The sequence below is a fragment of the Diabrotica virgifera genome, chromosome 2, assembly GCF_917563875.1.
Source record: "Diabrotica virgifera virgifera chromosome 2, PGI_DIABVI_V3a".
NCBI classification, from domain to species: Eukaryota; Metazoa; Arthropoda; class Insecta; order Coleoptera; family Chrysomelidae; genus Diabrotica; species Diabrotica virgifera.
The window spans coordinates 59,232,015-59,256,560 of record NC_065444.1 but is presented as its reverse complement, the minus strand read 5'-3'; the positions used below and the strand labels follow the sequence as shown (position 1 = coordinate 59,256,560).

The 24,546-nt window shown below is 33.7% G+C and overlaps 1 protein-coding gene across 3 annotated transcripts in view; it reads left to right on the top strand.

Moving 5' to 3' along the window:
• The window catches only part of LOC114337406 (GTPase-activating protein CdGAPr), a 697,382-nt gene that overhangs the window by 592,888 nt on the left and 79,948 nt on the right, over window positions 1-24,546 (top strand). For all 3 annotated transcript variants that reach the window (XM_028287837.2, XM_028287844.2, XM_028287832.2), the window contains exons 13-15: window positions 6,063-6,234; window positions 15,727-17,558; window positions 21,178-21,561. In XM_028287837.2, the coding sequence (XP_028143638.2) occupies window positions 6,063-6,234; window positions 15,727-17,558; window positions 21,178-21,561 (2,388 nt within the window). The remainder of the gene's footprint in view (window positions 1-6,062; window positions 6,235-15,726; window positions 17,559-21,177; window positions 21,562-24,546) is intronic.

Here is a 24,546-nt window from a genome sequence, read left to right as displayed (position 1 = left end):
CAGAGGCTAAGAAATTATTAGCACCATAAAGTACAGAAAATCGGCTTAGTTTGACCACATTATGCGTAATAGTAAATACCGACTTCTACAGTTGATTATACAAGGCAAAATTGAGAGCAAGAGCGGCCCTATATTAGGAAATGGACTGGTCTAATATAACTAATATGATATAACTAATGGTCTAATATCTAATATAACGTCAACTGATTTATTTCGAACTGCTGTGAATAGAATAAGATAGGTCAAAGTGGTTGCTAACATCACTAGAACCATAGGCATCTTTAGAAGATAGATAGTACACGTAATGGAAATGAAGAAGAAAAAAATGTTTTGATTTTAGTGTTTTTTACCTATCTATCGAAATTTACAGGCCTTTTAGTTTCATTTCATTGAATATCCTTGGAATTCTCGCTGCATTCCTTCTTGCCTTCCCTTATTTACTTATATTTCTATGTGCTAGATTGGTTGACTCTTTTTTGGTTTTGGACTGGTTTTTTATTTACGTTTGTTTGTTCAAATGGAATCTTTAAAGCATAATGCTGTTCTACTTACTTTTGCCGCTTATTTTTTTAAGTTTTCCCAATATTTTTATCACTTGACAAATTGATTCCGAGGTATTTATCTTTTTTACATTTGCTTTCAAACTCTAGTTTGCACCTTGGTCCTTTTGATTGGTCCTTGGCACCTAGACTTTTGTATTTTTTATGACGATATTTTCATATTGATTCTTTATCCTTCATGGTGAAATAATGTAAGTCATTTTTATTCTCCGCTATTAAAACTGCTCCATCTGCGTAACATATTATTTTGGGTTCCATGACATCTCGTAACTCGACAGTTCGTAACGCGACAAATGGTAACGGACAATTCGTAACGGCGATACTTCGTAACGGCGACCCTTCGTAACGGCGACAGTTCATAAATATACAAACTCGTAACGCCAACATTTATTTTTTTTGCAAATTTAGTATTACTGAATTTAATAAAAAATGCATTTTGCATACATTCTTATACTAAAAGTAATGGTACTTTTTTAAGACGACTTCTTTGTAGATATATTTCACACATGTTTTTGCATATATATTCTTGTTAATATGACAATGACAACCAAAGAATACATTTTTTAATTTTTTATCCTGAATTGTCATTTTAAAGTAGTAAGACTACTGTTACAGGTATTATATTTATTTTAAGAAATAATTTTCAAAATATATTTCTTCACGACATATGAAATGTGTTTTGTAAAATAAAAGTTATTTTCCACGTGAACAAAAATAAACAGAATAATTTAATTTTGACGTTACGAATTGTCCCTTACAAATATGTAATATGTATAGTGTTTTGATTCTACTTATTTTCTTTATGTAAGCATTTAAAAATTATACTTACATTTATTTTTAATTATTAATGTAACAAACATTTTATTGGGTTAGCTCAAATTAATAAATTATCTCAGGGTTTTACGTCAACCAATCACAGAAATGCAAAACCAATACTCAGAGGAAGCTCATGGAAAAATCAAAATCAAAAGTAAAATATAACCGTATATTAAAAAAAATGATTTATACCAAAGAATTAAACACAAATTTTAATATATAATAAATTGTAAAACAAAACAATCTGAAACGATTATGAAAATAAATGTAAAGGAACATGAAAAATACCGCAAATTATTTTAAATAGAAAGTTACCCAGTATAGGTACAATAATGAATTATAGCTGGTAAACAAAAATTATTTAAAAAAATTACGAAGTTGTTTATGTAAAAGTTTTTGTCAAATTACACTTGAGTCTTTATGTAGACGTCGATGAACCAAAGTTAACCGAAATCCTCGCAACGGAGAATATTGATAGAGAAAAATATAGATCTTAATACCTGGGTACAACTGCTACCATTTATCACTGAATTTAATTGTAACTTTTTTTTTTATTAACTCCATTGAGTACAACAATCTGCCCATTGGGCATTAAGCATTTGTTATGGTAAAAAATATAGACATGTAGAGAGTTACTCCAGTGAGTAACCTCTTTACAATTCTAAAACTAAAATTTTATCAGTCTGAATACGCTTTTGATTACGTTCAGTTGGTTAAGTCGGACGGCAGTTGCCGTTTTAGTCTACGCACTTCAAAGACGTCCCGCACATTTAATTGTCTGGCAAACGCATTAGGATGCACTAACACTCGTTCAAAGTATTTAACACTAAAACGTTGTATGGCTTCTTTCACGGATTCTAGGGGGATGTCGTGTTGAATCACCTCGTTGGATACATAGTATGGCGCATTGACTATGGAACGCAGCACCTTGTTTTGAAATCTCTGTAAGATGTTTGTATTGGAGACGCTAGCAGTGCCCCATAGCTGAATCCCATAAGTCCATATGGGCTTGAGGATGGACTTGTAGAGTAAAATTTTGTTATCCAGAGATAGTTTGGAATTGCGTCCAATGAGCCAATACATATTTCTCAATTTAAGTCCAAGCTGTTTTCGTTTTGTAAAAATATGTTTTTCCAAGTAAGGCGGCGGTCCAAGTGCATGCCAAGATATTTGGCGTCCTCGGATTGAGGAATTAGACAATATTATCAATATATACAGGGGGGCATGTTTCTCTGCGTAGCGTGAATGTTACATGTAATGATTTAGTTCCATTAGATTTGATGCGCCATACTTTCATCCATTGCTGAATTCTATTTAGGTTTGATTGAAGATTCCTTGATGCTGTTGTTGGATCTGTGTGGGATGCCAGGATAGCAGTGTCGTCTGCATACGTTGCAACTGTAGTTGTACTAGATGTTGGAATGTCCGCTGTGTATAAAAGATACAGAATTGGGCCGAGAACGCTGCCTTGTGGGATGCCTGAGTGAATGGGATATATCTTGGTGTGCTCGGTACCGTGCTTCACAAGGAAGTGTCTATTTTCTATGTAGGATTTTAAGAGCTGGAAGTGAGGATAGGGTAGGAGCTTCTTTAATTTTATTTGTAGCCCTATGTGCCATACCTTGTCAAAAGCCTGAGATATGTCAAGGAAAGCAGCAGAACAGTATCTTTTGGAGTTAAAATCCTTGTTTATTTGGTTGACTAGCCTATGCACTTGTTCTATGGTTCCGTGTTTGTCTCGGAAACCGAATTGGTGTTCTGGAATTATTTTATTTTCGTCTATTATCGTTTTCAACCTTTTTACGTACATTTTTTCAAAGAGTTTGCTAATCATAGGCAAAAGGCTTATAGGCCGGTATGAAGATGCATTTTCCGGTCTTTTTCCTGGTTTAAGGATCATTAGGATTTGTGCCACTTTCCATGAACTAGGGAAGTACTTTAGACGCAGAATTGCATTAAATATAAAGGTGATTAGTTTTATGCACTTATCCGAGACTTCTTTTAGAATCTTGCCAGAGATTAGGTCAAATCCAGGGGCTTTTTTGATGTTGATTTCATCTATTATTGTTTGTTTTACTTGGTTGACTGTAAATTTCGTGTGGGGCAGATCCATTTGAAACGGTGCTGTTAGGAATCTGGTTAGTTCTGTTTCTTCCTCTGTAGATACTGTAGAAGGGTATGGCGTAAATACTTTTTGAAGGTGCTTGCCAAAAAGATCAGCTTTTTCTTTGTCGTTCCTAGCCCAGGTGTTTGCCTCATCTTTGATTGGTGGGTTATGCTGTTGGGGCCGTTTGAGCTTTTTCGTGGCTTTCCAGAGTGAATAATCTGTAGCTTCAGTTGGTGTTAAATTTTCTAAATATTCTTGTATTCCATGGTTTTCTTCTTCATGGATTAATTCCTTTAATTCCTTTGTTGCTTTGTTAAGTTTTTTCTTATTTTCTGCCGTTCTTGACTGTTGCCAATTTTTACGTAATTGTCGTTTTTCTAAAATTTTTTGTTTAATTGTGGGAGACACATTATTTCTGTTTTGAGAATTGTAACTTTAAAAAAAAAATTAGTACTTTTTGTTTACGGGGCCTATAAGGCTTTGATTAACGAAGACCGACACTTTTTATTTTTTTTTACAACACAAACTGCTCCTTTCAGCTATCGGGAATACACTGCCTATTTTTCTCTTTGCCAAAAATAACTGCTTGGCTCAACATCCCCTTCCATCAATGCCATACCTTCAGTTCTATTGGTCAAAACAAATATCCCTACTTCGTCTACAAATTTCCAGTCGTCGGTACTTTTAATATTTTCTAGGAAATCGAAAATCCCGAATTTTCCAAATATTTCTGGTAACTCTGATAACAAAAACGTATTTAGTATACTCGCATTCACCCTCGAATTGTTCTTAGAAGCACTTTCTATCAGATTTAGCCGCACTGATACGATTATAAACATTTGTCGAAAAATCATAGAATTATTTTACCATTCTTAAAAGAGAAACTTAATAAAATACTGGGTAATTCCGGTTTTACATGTTGAATGAAAAAAATAAAATAATTTAAAAATTAACTATTTTAACGTAATACAAATTGACAAAATTTATGCATACAAACTATTATACAATTAGATATAGACTAAGAGCCGCTATAGGTGAAATTTCTTAATCATTTTAGGCACGATGGGACCCTATAACTTAAATAGTAGAACCTAAAAGAAAAGGTTTGAACACTGTGCTGCCGTCACTTTTCAGTGGCACATGCGTCGACAGTGGCGCATCAAACTTTCCACTTATGGACGGGATAAATAAATTAAAAGTTACCCTCCCTTACTAACAGAATTCAATTTTTTTATTTTTTAAGTTCTATGTGATTAACATATAAGATTCAGCGTAATTTTAATTCACCACCCCCCTTCCCCCTGCCCCCAACATCACAAACTTTATTTTTCGATTTTATTTTTTTTTTTTGGTGGGATGCAATCAATTTTAAAATTTCAAAAATTCACACGCATAGTTAAGGCTTTTATAAAACACGTCTATTTTTTATAGACCTGTAGGTTGAGTGTACATAACCTCAAAAAATTTAAACAAATTTTTTTTGGAAAAAAGTATATAACTTTTTTTTGGGGATAGTTGCAGATCTAATTTTTTCTTAATCTTGTGTATTTTATCAAACACTATATTTTTATTTTTTTTAGATTTTTCTGTAACGCCGGTCACCTTCAAAAATCCAAAAAACTGTTTTTTAAGGGGGTTGGGGGGTTTGAACGCGTTTCTCCCATTTTTAAATATTCTAAATGACTCAGTTACTTTAAGTTACATATAACCTACAAAATAGAAATTGATTTAATATATTATAAAGTCTACAAAATAGGGAAAACCCCCTTAAAAAACAGTTTTTTGGATTTTTGAAGGTGACCAGCGTTACAGAAAAATCTAAAAAAAATTACAGTTATAGTGTTTGATGAAATACACAAGATTAAGAAAAAATAAGACCTGCAGCTATTCCTCAAAAAAAGTTATACGCTTTTTTGAAAAAAAATTATTTTTTAAATTTTTTGAGGTTATGTACACTCTACCTAAGGGTCTATAAAAAATAGACGTGTTTTATAAAAGCCTCAGCTATGCGTGTGAATTTTTTGAAATTTTAAAATTGATTGCATCTCAGCAAAAAAAAATAAAAACGAAAAATGAAGTTTTTGATGGTGGGGACAGGGGGAAGGGGTGTTGGGTTAAAATTACGCTAAATCTTATGTGTTAATCACATAGAACTTAAAAAAATAAAAAAAAAATAGAATTCTGTTAGTAAGGGAGGGTAACTTTTAATTTATTTATCCCGTCCATAAGTGGAAAGTTTGATGCGCCACTGTCGACGCATGTGCCACTGAAAAGTGACGGCACAGTGCTCAAACGTTTTCTTTTAGGTTCTACTATTTAAGTTATAGGGTCCCGTCGTGCCTAAAATAATTAAGAAATTTCACCTATAGCGGCTCTTAGTCTATAATTAGATTTTCTTCTTCCTCCTCTCTGCCTTTATTTATTTACTTACGACAATAGTTACGAACTGTCGCGGTTACGAACTGTCGCCGTTACTAATTGTCCTTTACCATTTGTACAGTTACAAACTGTCGCGTTATGATAAACCGAATTTTTGTTTTGCAGGAGTATGTATTAAAAAAAAACATTTAACTTTTTAGGTCAGTCTCACATGATTCCTATTTTGATACTCTACAGAATTCTCAGAATAATTCCGAGGGTTCACTATTGGATCTGAGCGAAATCCAACTCAACTTCGAATTGGAAGAGTCAGAAATGAGGATATTTTCCGAAGATGAGAGCTTGGTTAGTTCTCCAAGAGTTCATAGAGAGGTTTGTATAAACTTTTGGTTTAAAAAATACAGTACAATTGGCGAAACGATTCAAATACGTGAACAAAAGTCAGTGAAATGACTATTGGAACTAAGAGTTTTGGTTCGTAGTTATGAATAAATTAAAAAATTTAGAGGCTGAAGAAAAAATTAAGAAGAATGCAGCATGCCAACCTCAAAAAACAGGGCCGTCTTAACTCGGGGGTGCGAGGCACCCGGGCGCCAAGTCCAAGGGGCGCAAGCCGAACACTTGCTAGGCTCCTTAAAGAAAGTACAAATAACAAAAACATATAAGTGCACTTTCGTTTTTTTCTACAAAGGTTAATAATGCTTACTACACCTACGATATGCAAATGAAATAAGAAACCCATTTAGATTATTACAAAAATAATTTCAAAAAGACTATTTTGACCAATATTGAATGTCGAGTGACAATGAATCATTATCTTTTAAAATTATCAATGTATCCGATTCTGCTGACAAAAGTATAATTGCCGTTTGGGGAGCTATGTATGGTATGTATTATAATATAAAAGCGACGCTGCGACGCATATAGTCGGTATTTTTTAAAGGTGGCGGTATAATCTTTTATGATAGGAAAATATAAATGCTGATTTTCAAAAACCTAACTTTTTTCATTACAAGTACTTTTGCGACATGAAAGACGTTCATTACGTTTTTAGAAAGACACGAGAAAAGTTGTAGTCACTTAATTTCTATTAAAAAATATAATTATGTAGATCTAAAAAAAGACTTACTAGAAAGTCATACCGCAGACTCTATCAATTAAGCAGCAGTTGAACGCGAAAGAAGAAGGTGAAAGACGGTTTTTAGCACGACAAAATTTACCATTAGGAGGAACCAGTCAAAAAATGAATTGATAAGTGTAATTGGTGAAAAAATTAAATGCACAATTATTAAGGAATAACTTACTATTGTTGTTAGGTTCGTTTATTTCAATTCGTCAACAAAGCTTGCCGAATTTAGAGAGCATTTTCTAGGGTCTTTACCGGTTACTAATACTACCGGACAAGGATTAGCAAATTATTTGTTAGAGTTTTTGAAATTAATGAATATTGATTTAGATGATTTACGAGGTAAAGGGTATGATAATGGGGCAAATATGAGAGCAAAAAAAATTTTGGCTTAAAAAAAAGAATTTTTAGACATAAATCCTCGTGCGTTTTATGTTCCTTGTGCGGCTCACAGCCTTAATTTAGTGCTAAATGATGCCGCTAAATGCTCAATGGAAATAACAAATTTTAATTGTTAAAGAAATTTATGTTTTTATTCGCTTCAACATTACGGTGGAATGCCATAATTAATGAGCAGATATTGTACCCACACATTAAAACCGCTTTCAAATATGCGATGGGAGAGTAATAATAATAATAATATCGTATGGCATTTTTGCCGGGGAGATCCTTTCAGATTGTTCCGGACCATGTATATCTTTCCCTGTTTCAAGTAACTAGTGTCGATATACACTAGCCCAGGGGGACCGACGGCTTAACGTAATCTCCGAGGCACGGTGAACGGCTCGTATCATTTTTAGAAATGAAAATGGATTGTTGTTGCTGGGGCTCGAAACCGTGCGCTCTGGCTTATGAAGCCAGGTATCATACCGCTGAGCTACGGCCGTCCACGATGGGAGAGTAGAATTGACTCATTAAAAATACTTCGTTTTGATATGGGGAACATTTACAATGCATTATACTCAATCTTTGACAAGTACAACAATGACACAAGAAACATCGCAAGCTCATTGATGACAAAATTAAAGAACTTTAAGTTTATCTGCTCTATCGTGACATGGTACAATATTTTAGTAAAGGTTAATGTTGTCAGCAAAACTTTGCATACGAGCGATATTATTATTTCGGAAGCTGTTAAGATGCTTGATCAAGTTAGTAAAGAGTAAAGATTGAACCAACAACCGCACTGACACTGCGTTTGAGAAGATATTAATTGACTCGGTATCAATTGCTAAAGAACTACATCCCGAAAAAGACATTTCAATTACGAGGCTGCAGACGAACCTCTTTTAGACCCAAAACAAAATTTCAAAGTTAACTTCTATTATTATTTATTGGACATTGCCATGGCAAAATTAAGTGAGGGAACATAATTTTATAATTTTTCGTTCTTGGAAAGTACATCGAGTTGAAGAAACTCCGAAGAAAACTTAAAAAAGAAACAAAATGTTTAAATTTAGAAAAAAAAACTAGCGCATGGAATTAGATCTGATATAGATGGTGAAGATCTATTTAATGAGTTAGAATTGTTACCAATATTCTTTTATAAATACAGACACAACTCCACTCAATATTTTAAGTTATATTAGGTTACCTATATTCTCATAATTAACTCTACGTTTTCCCAAATCTTTCTACATGTCTAAAGTCTAAGGATATATTTAACATTTCCAACTTCCAGTAACAATAGTTGAAGGAGAAAGTTCTTTTTCTAAACTTAAATTATTGATCAAAAATTATCTGAGCTCAAAATGGACCAAGACAGATTAACAAACCTGACTTTAATAAGTATAGAAAAGCAAGTAAAAATAGATATCACCGAAGCAATAAAACCTTTTGGCAACTTAAAAGCTTAGTCAACTAGACTGCTTAGACTTAGCAAGTCAACTTAGAAAAGTTGACTTTGATATATGTACTTTAAAAAATATGGTATAGTGATAGTGTTATAAGATTGATCTTTTTTGAATACTAAAACCACGTTTTTTAATATATAAAAATAAAGAAAACAGGCATAATTAGTTTTAATTCTATATAATCTTCTGACAAAAGGGGCGCAAAGATGAGTCTTGCACCCCGGCGCCGTGTATGGTTAAGACGACCCTGTCAAAAAATAACAGTAAATAATAACGGGTGATTAATTTAAAGATACTTTTTTGACAAAGAAACCACAGTGAAAAAAACAAATGAACTTTATCTGAAAATCTTTATTCTTATACAAAAGAACCTTTCTTTAGAAATACTTCTTAGATATAGCTTCTTTTAAATGTTGGCCGTGACTGCGCTTGAAATAGTCCATTCTGAAGTTCCAATTCTCGATGACGCGTTCGAGCATTTCGATTGGTATTTGACCAATGACTGGAGTCATTTTGGCCTCCAATTCCTCAATCGTAGTACTTTTATTCATGTAGACTTTTACACTGGGCTAATTAGCAAAATTCATGGAGAAGTTATTTACCAGCAATTTTATTGCTGGAATCGAATTATAAGATCCTATATATTAATAATATAGGTATGCAAAGTCCGCAGATAGTGTGCTACTTTTTTTATAAACAAAATGGCGCCGACAAATCGTATTTTTTTCAATTATTGCTCTATAACTCCGAAGATTTTAACTTTACTACAAAAACACCCAAATAAAAATTCACCGCAATTAAATTCTGCATAGAGATATGTTTTCCCAACAAAAACTCTTAATTTTCAAATAAAGTTTTAGGTAAGTAATTATTAATCAATAATTAAATAACTTAGTGACATCAAAGCTTTCTTGGTATAAATCAGGGGTGGGCAAAAGCCGGCCCGCGGGCCGGATCCGGCCCTTTTATTTATTTTATCTGGCCCATTGAAAAATCCAACAGGCAATTTTTGTTATTCTCTTAGTACTATATAGTGTGCGTATAACATCATTTTAAATTAATTTGTAGAAATCGTTGAGCTATAAAGAAATAGCAAAATAAAATCTTTGATTAACTGACTTATTTAATGACCATTATTTTAATATTCTTCTTCTTTTAGTGCCGACTCCACTAATGAAGGTTGGCTATTATAGCAATGGTTATAATAACCATTGCGAATTCGTCTCTATCTTCTGCTGTTCTTAAAAGCGTCTGTGTTTTTAACCCGGTCCAGTCGCGAATGTTTTTCAATCAGGATATTACTATCAGGACCGGTTTTTCCTTTTATTCTACCCTCATAATCAGCTGCAACAACTCGTACTAATCATTTTTAAGTATATGTCCCCAATATGCTGCCTTTCTCCTTTTAATGCTGGCCAAAAGTTATCTATCTCTTCCTATTCTGGATAAAACCATATAGTTCATAATTTTATCGATCCGTGGTATTTTCAAAACTCTCCTAAAAATCCACGTCGCAAAAGCTTCCAGCTTTCTCATTAAGTCCACATTAACAGTCCAAGCTTCAGCACTATAAAGAAGAATAGAGTGGATATAAGATTTTACCATCCGATAACAGATTTGCAGATCAAGTCTTTGGTTACTCAAAGTTACTCTTTGGTTACATCTTCAAAAAGGCTAATCTTGATTGCTCTCTTCTTGATCGAATTTCTGATTTCGGATTTAAATCTTTCGTAATCCAGACTAGAAAAGATTTTTCATTTTGCCCACTTGTTAAATATCTTCTTTTTTTATCTGGATTTGTTATTTATAATATAATGGACCATATTTTTTTAAAAATTATGTAATATATTTTAGCGGGCATAAATTATTGTTTTCATGTACACCCAAGTAAGACAATAATTTATTATTACTATTATCTATTATTAACAGTCAAATTTCTTTGTCCAAATGCTTTAAAATCATACTAGTAATGATAGCATTTTTGTCAAAAAAATTTCTTGAACAGGGAAAAAACTCCACCAAAAACATTCGTGGGTGCAGTGTACTTACGCGTTATAGTCCTCCGGCCCGGGAGACATTTTAGAAATTTCATTTTGGCCCGCGCTTAAAAGTATTTGCCCACCCCTGGTATAGATTGTAATTCCAGAAGCCGGTGAAAATTAAACGAATATTTTAGCAACAATTCAATTGTTAATTAACAATTTACGATCGCAATAATAACCAAAATAATCATGATACATTGATCAAACTTATAAAGATTATAAAGATAAGATGATTATTTAATATTTTATCGACAAAATATAAATTTTTCGTTTTTTTGCATAATTATTAAATTTAAAAAAAAAATAGTTATAATACGCTGGTCTAATTAGTAAAGTACAAAGAAAGGTTATTTACCAGCAATTTTATTGCTGGAATCGAATATTATGATCGTATATATTAATAATATAGGTATACAAAGTCCGCAGATAGTGTGCTACTTTTTTATTAACAAAATGGCGCCCCCAAATCGTGTTTTTTTCAATTATTGATCTATAACTCCGAAGATTTTAATTTACACGAGAAACACTCAAAAAAAATTCATCCCAATTTAATTCTACATACAGGGCATGTTTTTCCCGATTTGCTCCGACGAAAATTTTGAGGTTGAAATTTTGAAATGTGGGTTTTCCCAACAAAATCTCGAATTTTTAAATAAATTTTTTGTGCAAGTAATTATTTATTAATAATTAAATAACTTGGTGAAATAAAAGCTTTCTTGGTATAGATTATAACTGCAGAAGCCGGTGAAAATTAAACGAATATTTTAGCAACAATTCAATTGTTAATTAACAATTTACAGTCGCAATATCAACCAAAATAATCATGAGACATTGATCAAACTTAGAAAGATTATGAAGATGTGATGCCTATTTAATATTTTGTCGACAAAATATAAATTTTTCATTTTTTTGCATAATCTTTAAATGTTTTAAAAAAATAGCTATAAACAAATTAACATTTCTCAGAAATTGTTGATTATATTCTAATTTTAAAAAATACTTAAAATGCGTATTTCAAAGGTCTTGAAAATGAATGCTTTAAAAAATTTTTCCAAGCATTCCCAAAAAAGTTATGAAACAGCAAAGTAAATATACGATTGCTCCGTTGTTTATAATTTGTTTTAATTGTTTCAAAGCTTAAAAGTGAGTCTGTGGTACAATCTAATTACTCACAAAGAATATCAAATATTAGTTCAATGGTTATATTTTAATCAAAGATTAAAAATACTTTTTTTGTAATTTTTAGCGCGAAAGTAGGCTTGATACAGAGCCGGAGCTAAAATGTTCAGTCGAAGCGACTGACACGCAGCATACATAATACTATAATTTTATTTATTAAGTGTACGTCGCGCGGCGGTCGTCGCTTCGAGTGAAAATTTTAGCTACAGTACTGTATTAGTCAACTTTCGCGCGTGTTAATTACAAAAAATATTTATAATCTTTAATGTAAATATAACCATTAAACTAATAATCGATATTTTTGGTAAATAATCAGCTTGTACTTTAAACTCACTTTGACGCTTTGAAAGAATTAAAAAAAATTATAAACAACGTAGTAATCGTATGTTTACTTTGCTGTTTCATAACTTTTTTGCCAATAGTTGCAAAAAAGTTTTAAAGCATTCATTTTCAAGATATTTGAAATACGCATTTTAACTATTTTTTAAAATTAGAATATAATAAAAACTTTCTGAGAAACGTTAATTTGTTTATAACTATTTTTTTAAACATTTTTTTATCTAAAAAGATCCAAATTGGATTGAAGTGGGTATATCACTAGTACAAAATACACAAACGTTTTTGGACTAATCAGTCCATCATCAGGTTGAAACTTCAGATCCAAAATAGTTGGAACTATGTAGTGACATAGTTAGGTCGAAAGACCTTAGTATTACAAGAATTAGGCCATTTCGGCTACAACAATGTCGACAATAAGTCGATGTTAAAAGAATATAAAAATGTAATAAGACTATAATGGAGTCTTCATCTTGGCTTCAAACTGACAGACAATGACTGAATTTTTTTTTAGAAAACAGTAAATCTTCTATCTTTTGCAAGCTTATTAAGAGCCCATCCACTGAAACGATGACAGGCGGTTCAGATCTAGCACTACTTGAATTCTGTATGGTTTTAAACCAAGCTCCTTACGTAAAATATGCCAAGTTGTTGCATACGACAAGCCAGGCTGTTGAGAACAGCGACAAATTGATTCTTCATTATTTTCGCGTACACTATCCGCTACCACCGCTATATCTCTTCAGTACGTACTGAATGTGGTCTATTTGGTCGCGTTTTATTCAATAATGAGAACTGACTTTCAAACTTACTGATGGTATAGCGAATTGTGCGTTCGGTAAGGCCATTATGTGGACCATAATTTGCTCTAAACGTACGAAACACATTCATCGTAGAACGTCCGTTTTCGTAATACAGCTGAATAATTTGTAGACGTTGTGCCGGGCTAAGTCTTTCCATGATGAAATGTCAAACAATACTGAACAAAACGGCAACGTCAGGGCCCTGATTCTAATTCAAATTTCGACTCAAAACAAGTCGCAGTCAATATGGCGACGTTGAAATGCGACTGTGCTAGCCTTGTGGATTTTAGTTGAACTAACGAAATGATGTCATAAAATAGCGACTTATCGAAATTAATAGCGACTCCAAAAAAGTGGTTGATATTATAATTTCGAGTCGAAATTATTGTGACACGGACATGAATGAATGGCCGAAAGCGAGGTTAGGTTTAGTTTAGGATATGTGTTTTGTTTGTTTCTTGCAAGGAAACTAAAGCAAAAGGTATTAGTATGGCTGGGATTTATGGAAATTTGCTGGTTTTGGAGGAATTAGACAGAATAGTATTAAATTAGAAATATAATAATTGAGAATGTTCACAACGTGAATTATCAACTCAATGAAAGATGTAAGGTAATAATCTGGAATAATTAGTATAAAACAAGGAAAATTATGTACCAGCTATTTTATTGCTGGACATGCTGGAATCCAATCTTAAGATTTCATATATTAGTAATATAGCTTTGCAAAGTCCGCAGAAAGTGTGCCTTTTGGTTTATAAGCAAATTAGCGCTCCGAAATCTGTTTTAAAGATTTTAACGCTCCGGAAGATTTTAACGTTAAACCAAAAACACTCACATAAAAATTGACTAATTATTTCGACACATAGATATTTTTTTTTTCAATTTCCTTCGGCGGAAATTTTCCTCGGAAAATTCGGGTTTTCCAAACAAAATCTTTAATTTTCGACTAAAATTTTAGGGAAGTAATTATTTATCAATAATTAAATAACTTGGTGACATAAATCTTTTTTGTTATGAGTGTCTTGAAGATATGAAAATTTGTATGTACAAAGAGGACCGGAATAAAAAGGTAACGGTTCAAAGATTGAAATCCTGTTGTTTATGGCTCTGTCGCAAATGCCGGTCAAATTTGACCGGTTATTGAACCACTCAATTCGATTTTTTTTATGCCCTTTTCAACAGCGTTAACTTAATTTAATTTAATCTGATATTTTCTGAGGGGTTCCATTTGTTTATATAAGCCAAAAAATTGTTTCTTTATAACATTCCTGAAACCGCTCAAATAGTCCAATTTAAATTCTGTAAAGTACGTTGAATAGCTATATGTATACCCTATTCCACGAACATACGCCTGTTTTGGATTACTTCGACAACGAATATTTTACTGTGCAAAATAAGAAGAACGAAAGTAAATTGCAAATTACATTGTTGTTTATTGGAATAATTATTAGCGTCATTTACTTTCGTACTTCTTATGTTGCACAGTAAAATATTCGTTGTCGAAGTAATCCAAAACAGGCGTATGTTCCTGGAATTGCCCATAGTGCTTTTTTATACGAAAATTATAGTTATTTTGGTATATCATAATCTTTCTAGTTATTATTTCGACCGAAATTTTTTAATTGACATTTTAATTATTGCTTAACTATTGGTTAGATTGTCGCCGGCCTCCTGATATATAATCTACTATAAAAAATCTTTTATGTCACCAATTTATTTAATTATTGATAAATAATTACTTTCCTAAAATTTTAATTGAAAATTGCAGATTTTTTTTGGGAAAACTCGGATTTTCCGAGTAAAATTTTTGTTGAAGGAAATCGGAAAAAAAATAACTTTTTGCAGAACTAAATTGCGGTGAATTTTTATTTGAGTGTTTTTGGTTTAAAGGAAAAATCTTATGAGTTACAGAGCACTAATTAAAAAAAAAGAAGATTTAGGAGTGCTAATTTGTTTATAAATAAAATAACACACTTTCTGCGGACTTGTCATACCCCATATTACTAATATCTTGGATTCGATTTTAGCAATCAAATAGCTGGTAAATAACTTTTCCCAAAATTACATTTTTTCGATAATTTGCCCAGACTATCAACAAACGTTGCGGTGGTTGCATAGCCAATAAATCCAATAAACAGAAGGACCAACCCAAATTCTGAGCAGTGCCAAAATGATAACGTTAATATCCCCAGTTGGAACTAATATCGAAATGAATAAGAATCGCTATAAATTGCGACTGTCATGGAGGACTCGAAATTAATTTGCGACATCGAAATGAATTAGAATCAGGCTCCAGGTTACACGATTCATGCACGATCTCCCATTACATCTCCACCAAAAAAGTACCTTTAAATGAATCACCTATTGTCAGATGTCGCATGACTTCAGTAGACGTGTTTTTTAGCATGTTTGTTTAAATTACCAAATTCTGGTGATTTTGTGTCCACGTTTTGGAACCTTTCGTCCACTGTGAATCTGTGGTTTTGTATGTTATGTTAATGTTTTATGTTTTGTTTTATTTTTAGTCTCAGCGTCGTGTTCTGACCAGGGCTCGTCCAGAAGAATACAATAGCACCACAAACTCTGTGAACCCCTCTCCAAAGAAGCAAGCTCGTGTCGTACTATCACCAGAATCTCAATCGCGGAAACGTACCCGCCTTGAAGATCAACTCTCGGATATACAATACATCGACTGTAGTACCCCTGATAATGTAGTGTCGACTACGGCTGTGATACATACGTTTCCGGAAAGTCCAGTAGTTCCAACGAACAAACTGTTTGATTCATACCAACCGAAGAATAAGTCACCTAGGAATTCTGATAATTTGGAAAACAATGATAAACGGCAATCACTAGATCTAGAATCTCCAGTCAAAAATATCTTAACAAATGCCTTCACAGATCTAGACCTTAATCAACCAGGTTTAGGTCCATACAGTTTGTTAACTAGTCCTACGCCTTGCTCTCCGGGATATAAACAACTAGACGACAGTAGTGCTAACACAACTCCTGGAATATCGCCCACTTATGACAGCTCGCCAACAGAAAGTACTTTTCAAAAGACCGAAGTCAAATCTCCTACATCAAAAACTCACAATTACGAAAATATTCGAACTACTATAAGTATCACATATAAATCACCACCCCGTAGTACTCCTGCATCACCAATGAAAGCCCCAGTTACTAATATATACGAGAATGTTATTATAAACCCCGAAAAAGTTGATATTCCTACATCTACGGCTTCATTGCCGGTACAAGAGGCTAGTTTAACTGTAAACGGGGACTACATCTCCGACAGACCTAAGAGTTTAAGTGCTTTAGAAGATCTGACCCCTGGTAACGAGTCTACTACTATTAGAAATAATTTGAGTTCTAGTGCTATTTGCAATACCAGTGAACAAATATCAGTTGGCAGCTTTAATGGTCAGAAAACCCTCAGCTCAAATCAGTCTAGTACTTCCAATGTACAGTATACAGCTAGCGTCAGCTCAGCACCTTATCAGTACATTGAAAACACGGAACGTCTAAGTCAAAGTGACTTAAGTCTCAGCGAGGTAATAGAAAGTTCTTTAGATAACCTTAGTACAAGTCAAACATCCCTTAGCTTCCCCGTTAGTCCTTCAAAAAACAGTCCTAGTCCAAATGTCAGCCCTACTCAAGTTTATGATTGTTCGTCAAACGAACTCTTAACTCCAATCAGTCCTACAGAGACTAAAAACACTAGTGAAGGGATCAGTACAGAAAATTTAAATAATTTTCCAGCAGAAGCGGAGGAATGTCCGGTTGACACAAATTTAATTGATTTCAGTCCGACCGATGACAATATCGAGTTAAGTCCTAGTAGGTTGAGTAACAATGATAAGAGAAAATCGGATGAAACTGAACTAATGGACGATAGCTCCATATATCAACAAGTCAAATACTTTAGACGATCTATACACGAAGTTAATGCTCTTCTAGAGTTAGAAAACGGGTCTAATGACGATTACGAAACGGTGATAGTAAAAGATTCTAAAGTAGAATTAAGTAATGACGAAGAAAAAGATGAAGAATCAAAGGTTGAGGAAGCAGTTGTGAAAAATGAATGTGTGGATGAAAGTTACGACTCTTTAGAATCAGAAAATGTACATGTCTATGAAAATATCGAGGGTGAAAGTATGAAAGGGGAAATTGTGTACGAGAATGTAGAGGTTAAGACTGATAAAGAAGAGGAGGAACCTGTGGAAGACGTAAACTGTACAGTTGTAGAAGATAAGAAAGACGAGGTAGCTGTAGATAGTGCTGTGCCTAGTGAAAACCCAGTATTACCTTTAGAAGAATCTGATGATAGTACAAATATCTCTAACTGTCATAGGTATGTATAAATAGTTGTTAAATTATTTTTATTAAGAATGGGTATTTCTAACTATGGTTCGTTTTTTAAATAGGACGAGTAACATAAGAAGACTGATTTACAAAACATATTTTGGACGGCAGTTTTTAAAAAATTCGTAATTTTTGACAAGACATTATTTTACCCGTGTTGAGCTGGCCCCCCCCCACTTGGAAAAATTAAAAAACAAATAGCCCTGATTTATGAGCTATTTATGAGCTCTCATATTCCGCAAACTAAAAATTTTGAGCTCGTTCCACTGAGCAGGAATTTAATACCCTAGTGGGGGGGGGCTGAGTCAGCCCCCCCCACTACTTAAAAATAGGAATATTGAATCGGTTTTTGCGGCAGAATTACGAGCTATTTATGAGCTCTTGAAATTATATAGTTTCGATTTTTGAGCTCATCCCCTTCACCCCCAAACAACCCTTTAATTGATTTAACTTAAGAGAAAGATGCTGAGAAAACTTAAAATATATCGTATTGCGAATATAATTCCTATAGCTTATATACTCTAAGAATAAACTATTATATCAAGAGCATTTCGATTATTGAGCTACAACCCCTTCGCCAGAAAACCACCCTATCTTCCCGGCTTAAGAGAAAGTTGTACTTAAAATGCGTTAAACTAATTATTTGGCGACTACATATCATTTAATAATTTATAAGCTTCCAAATTACGCGCATTTAGATCAGTAAATTGCAATTTATTTTGTATATTGCAGTCACTGAAGGTAAAAATAAACGATTACCTTCAATTTCGGTGAAGCTTCATCGATTTTCACGAAAATTGGTCAGTGGTTAGAGGATACGTCAAGAAACAAAGGTGACATGGTACCACCTTGCGCCTTTACCCTGAGGGTGGATACCGCCCCTTCTCGGGGGTGAAAATTATTTTATAAAAAATAACTGCACAAATCAATAAAAGAACAAATTAAAAGCAAAATTTATTATATAAAGTTAATAAAATAAGTAAATACTTTTTAAGTTATTAAAGATCAAAGATTTTAATTATTTGTGAAAAAAATGCATGTTTTGAAGAGATTTTTTGTAAATCACTAAAAAACTGTAAGTTTTTACAAAAAAGTTAATAGTAGTTTAATTCGTATAGCTTATATTCTAAAAATAAACTCTAAAATCACGCGCCTTTCGATTATTGAACTACAACCCCTTCGCAAGAAAACCATCCCCTATTCCCGGCTTAAGAGAGGGTTGTACTTAAAATAATTTAAATTAATTATTTGTCGACTATATATTGTTTAATAATTTATGAGCTCGCAAAATATACGCATCTCAATTATTGAACTGCCATTTTCTTCCTATAGTGCAGTCACTGAAGGTAAAAATCAACTATGACCTTCGATTTCGGTAAATCTCCATTCATTTTCACGAAAATTGGTGAGCGGATTTTGATACTATCAACTTTTTCTGGATCTTATTTTTCATAGGTATTTCTAAGTACTTTGACAAGTATTTAGTACCTAAGTGTTATAAAATGCATCTCTTTCCCGTTATTTAAGCTTGAACCCTTAGATTTGAACAGTCTCGGAAAAAAATATACATTTAATTACCAATAACTTACTTTAAATTAACATTAAAGGGTTTTTCAAGTAAGCAATTTATTATATTTTTTATTAGCTTCAATTTTAGTGATGAAAACTTTTTTGTAAAAACTTACAGTTTTTGAGTCATTTATTAAAAATCGCTCTAAAGCATGCATTTTCTTTCCAAAAATTAAAATATTTGATCTTTAATAACTCAAAAAGTATTGATTTATTTTAATCACATTATATAACAAATTTTGCTTACAATTTGTCCCTCTCTCGATTTGTGGGGTTATTTTTAATAAAGTAATTTTCACTCCCGAGAAGGGGTCACATATACCCCAGGCTAAAACCCCAAGTTGTTATTGTCAATTCGTGAAAATAAATGGCGATTTACCGAAATCCAAGGTAATAGTTGATTTTTACCTTCAGTGACTGCACTATAGAAAGAAAATGGCAATTCAATAATTGAGATGCGTATATTTTGCAAGCTCATATATTATTAAACGATATGTAGTCGAAAAATAATTAATTTAAATTATTTTAAGAACAACTCTCTCTTAAGCCGGGAATATGGGGTCGTTTTCTTGCGAAGGGGTTGTAGCTCTATAATCGAAAGACGCGTGATTTAAGAGTTTATTCTTAGAATATAAGCTATACGAATTAAAATATTATTAACTTTTTTGTAAAAACTTAAAGTTTTTCAGTGATTTACAAAAAACCTCTCTAAAACATGCATTTTTTTCACAAATAATTAAAATCTTTGATCTTTAATATCTTAAAAAGTATTGACTTATTTTATTAACTTTATATAATGAATTTTGCTTTTAATTTGTTCTTTTATTGATTTGTGCATTTATTTTTTATAAAATAATTTTCACCCCCGAGAAGGGGCGGTATCCACCCTCAGGGTAAAGGCGCAAGGTGGTACCATGTCACCTTTGTTTCTTGACGTATCCTGTAACTACTGACCAATTTTCGTGAAAATCGATGAAGGTTCACCGAAATTGAAGGTAATCGTTGATTTTTACCTTCAGTGACTGCACTATACAAAATAAATTGCAATTTACTGATCTAAATGCGGGTAATTTGGAAGGTTATAAATTATTAAATGATATGTAGTCGCCAAATAATTAGTTTAATGCATTTTAAGTACAACTTTCTCTTAAGCCGGGAAGATAGGGTGGTTTTCTGGCGAAGGGGTTGTAGCTCAATAATCGAAATGCTCTTGATATAATAGTTTATTCTTAGAGTATATAAGCTATAGGAATTATATTCGCAATACGATATATTTTAAGTTTTCTCAGCATCTTTCTCTTAAGTTAAATCAATTAAAGGGTTGTTTGGGGGTGAAGGGGATGAGCTCAAAAATCGAAACTATATAATTTCAAGAGCTCATAAATAGCTCGTAATTCTGACGCAAAAACCGATTCAATATTCCTATTTTTAAGTAGTGGGGGGGGGGGCTGACTCAGCCCCCCCACTAGGGTATTAAATTCCTGCTCAGTGGAACGAGCTCAAAATTTTTAGTTTGCGGAATATGAGAGCTCATAAATAGCTCATAAATCAGGGCTATTTGTTTTTTAATTTTTGCAAGTGGGGGGGGGGCAGCTCAACACGGGTCATTATTTTGAATGTTTTTGAAGTTATACTTCTTTAGGCGCGATTGGGAAAAATGTTGAGGGTCGAGCTGTTTTTCGATTTAGAGGTGTGCATGCTAGCGCTGTTGAGGAAGCCTGAAATGGTGGAAACAGCTGTTCAGCGATTGTGCATCCCTTTGAATCGAAAACAAGCAAAACCATCTTTTACTTATCATTTTTTGTAGTTTCCCTCCATTATTTATCATTTCCGCAGCTATTTCGTTTTCTCATGGTCTTTTGTTATTTTCGAGCCCATTGATTATACTTTTAATCTCTACTTCGCTAGACATTTCTATCATTCTGCCATCATTCTCTATAAGGAATTTGACAGTTCTACTTCTCTAATAATTCTGGTCTTGATTCTTTGTACCAACGTTTTTATGCAATTTATATAAAAACTAATTCAATTATTTCCAGGTTAATGAAATTCTACGAAAAAGACAGCCTTCCACCGTGTTTGCGAGCCAGAAATCTGAAGCACCAGCTAAAAACACGTTCCCTGGACGAAGACGAGTTCGAAAAAGAATTCGGGATGAATTCTATAGGCGATAGAAGAACTTCGTTCGATGAACATATTGGCTACAAAACCAACTCTTTGGGCTACAAGACAAATTCTTTACCTAAAACGCTTAACCAACCCAAATCCCTACCGCTGGATGACGGTAAGGTGAACTCTTTACATCTGGCACACAGCACGGAGAACATCAATAGTAATTTAAGTGAAGAGGAGCAGCAGAAAAAGAGGGAACGGATCGAAAGGTACAAAGAAGAAAGGAGAAAGATTCTGCAAGATCGATTCAGGTAAGAAATATATGAAATTATACAAATATCTAACAATTTTCTCCCTCAATTGTATCTAACTTACTAACCCAGTGATACTCAACATGCGGCCTTCTAGCCTTTTTTATGCGGCCCGAAGGCTAACTAAAAAGCCCTGTGATCAAATTATTTGTCAAATTTCACGTGTTTTTCAAATTATTTGATAGTGTGCCGATGTGTTTGAGGGGTATTTGACAGCGAGGCAGACAATTTAATAACTTTAATTTTAAATTATATTGACATTTTTAAGGACTCTGATTTAAAAGCAAGGTATTATTAACTTTTAATAATAAATTATTAAAGTTAATGAACAAATACTCGTTTTAAAAATAATCAATACTTATTTACTACATTGCAACGACCCATTTAGTAATCACAAGAAAAATTCAGGTCCAAATTAACAAAAAAAAAATTAAAATAATTGTGACCTTGAAACAATACCCTCTATATTAAAATTTTCAAAATTCGTCTGCACATTTGAAAAGAGCACAAAAAACCTAAGTTTAATTGCTCGCTTCAATTTTTTGCGCAGATAATTTAATGACATTAATTTTGAAATTATATCGAAATTTTTGTTTTGAAAGTTCCGAGTTCTTAAAAATTTCGACATAATTTCAAAATTAAAGTCATTGAATTGTCTGCGCAATAAATGGAAGCTCCATTAAAGCTCTTTCCAAATGTGCAAACGGGTTTTGAAAATTTCAATATACAGAATGTTTTTTCATGGTCAGAATGGATTTATAATTTTGTTTAATCCGAACCTAGATTTTTCTTCTGATTAGTAGTTGGGTGGTTTGGGTTCTAAATGTGACATGTGTACCAAATATCAAAAAACTATACAAGGTGGTTATAAAGTTATGGGTCCAGAAAGAAATGGGCAAAATCGATAAATCACCCTGTAACTCGGTTATAAAGTCGGTGAAGCAATAAATTTAGTATGTCTAGAACCGCCTCATTTACCTCTATTCACCATTCAAGTATTTCCGTTTCCCAATGAAACACTCTGTATACTACTTCATATTGATTGCGGCCCGCAAGCTTTGGCAATAGCTACTATGTGGCCCAGAAAAGAGAAAGGTTGAGTATCGCTGACTAACCCCTTTGATCGATAAGAAAAATTTCCTGACCACGGTTTATATAGCCCGGATACAATGTGTAATGACTATCTCGCTGCTTATCAAAACAATCAATGCCTGCCTTAAGTTGAACTACTTTCCAAACTCATGGAAAGTAGCCAACACTGCCATGATCCCTAAACCAGGTAAACCTCCCATCAGCACAGAATCCTATAGACCAATACTCTTTAATACTCTAGGTAAAGTCTACGAGAGGATCCTTAAAGGTGAGCCTCGTAGAATTTCGAGACACAGATCACATTCTTCCCCCGCCCCATTAATAGACCCCATTAATCGGGCCGAGTCTATCCTACTACATGCCGATGATACTGCGCTCCTTACTGCAGGCACTGCGTATGGTACGCTGAAACATCCTTTTGTTTCGTCAAGTGGTATACTAAATTGAGAGTTACACTTAATCTAACAAAAACGCAAATAATTGCCTTCAGACATCCTAATAGCATCAGAAATGAATGAGCTAGGACAAACCTTCAGGGAGAAGCACTCGAATTCCGTTCATCGGTGGTCACGGTGAGTAGATGATCTAAACGGGTGTCACTACAGATATAGGGAATTCTGTGTGTTAGAGAGAGAGGTATGTGATGTCACAGCTGATATAGGAAAGTATGTGTGTTAGAGAGAGAAACATGGTATCTCTGCTGCTATTGGTCCGATTTAAACGTACGACGGCTCGTTGGAATGGGCGGGAGATAACGAATACAAAAAAACATGGCGGCATAGTGTCAAAAGGGCGCTTTCCGATGTGACGACGTCCGATGGGGCGCGTTCCGATGTGACGGCGTTCTAGCGCTGATCGATCGGTGCGCGATACCAGATGTGCGATCGGTACCTTAATTTTTCGCGGAACGCGAAGCAGATGCGCGGTCGGTACCTTAAGTTTTTCGCGGATCTCGTAGATACGAAGCGCGCGGTAATTTTGGAATTTAAATAAAACAACAACATAATGCAATTTTTTTATTAAAAGAACTTAAAAGGAACACAGCGGCGCAGCGGTGCGCGATACCAGATGTGCGATCGGTACCTTAATTTTTCGCGGAACGCGAAGCAGATGCGCGGTCGGTACCTTAAGTTTTTCGCGGATCTCGTAGATACGAAGCGCGCGGCTGGTAATTTTGGAATTTAAATAAAACAACAACATAATGCAATTTTTTTATTAAAAGAACTAAAAAGGAACACAGCACGTCAACGCGTCACGTAAAAACGTCACATCAAAACGTCACGTAGGCTTGTGAAATGTCACGTGAAAACGTCACGTCAAAGCACGTCACGTAAAACGTCACGTCAAAGCACGTGAAAACGTCACGTCAAAGCACGTCACGTAAAACGTCACGTCAAAGCACGTCACGTAAAACGTCACGTCAAAGCACGTAAAAACGTCACGTCAAAACGTCACGTGGGCTCGTGAAATGTCGCGTAGGCCTTATTGTCATGGTTGAATCATCATGTAATATAAGACTTAATCAATAAATAAGGCGTTTAAATAAAAAACCCATAACTTTAAAAAATATTTATTTTGTACACAGAAAAATTACATTGGCATTATTTTATTGACAAACCAGTCACGCAGGCGATTCACATTTGTTTCTGCACATGAAAATAATCCAGCGGCATGACATGGGGGGTTTGCAGTAAAACCAAGATTTCCAGCAGCACGAGGCGTACCATCGAACTTGCAAACATCAATAATATGAGGAAAAATTCCAAAAACGTGGCGTTTCTTATCCAAATATTCTGCTTTTTGTTTCCCTCGAACGTAGATACAGTCAGCTGTATATAACAACTCGGTTTGCAGTATCTTATTTATTTCAGATAGTTCAACTTCTCCATCAGA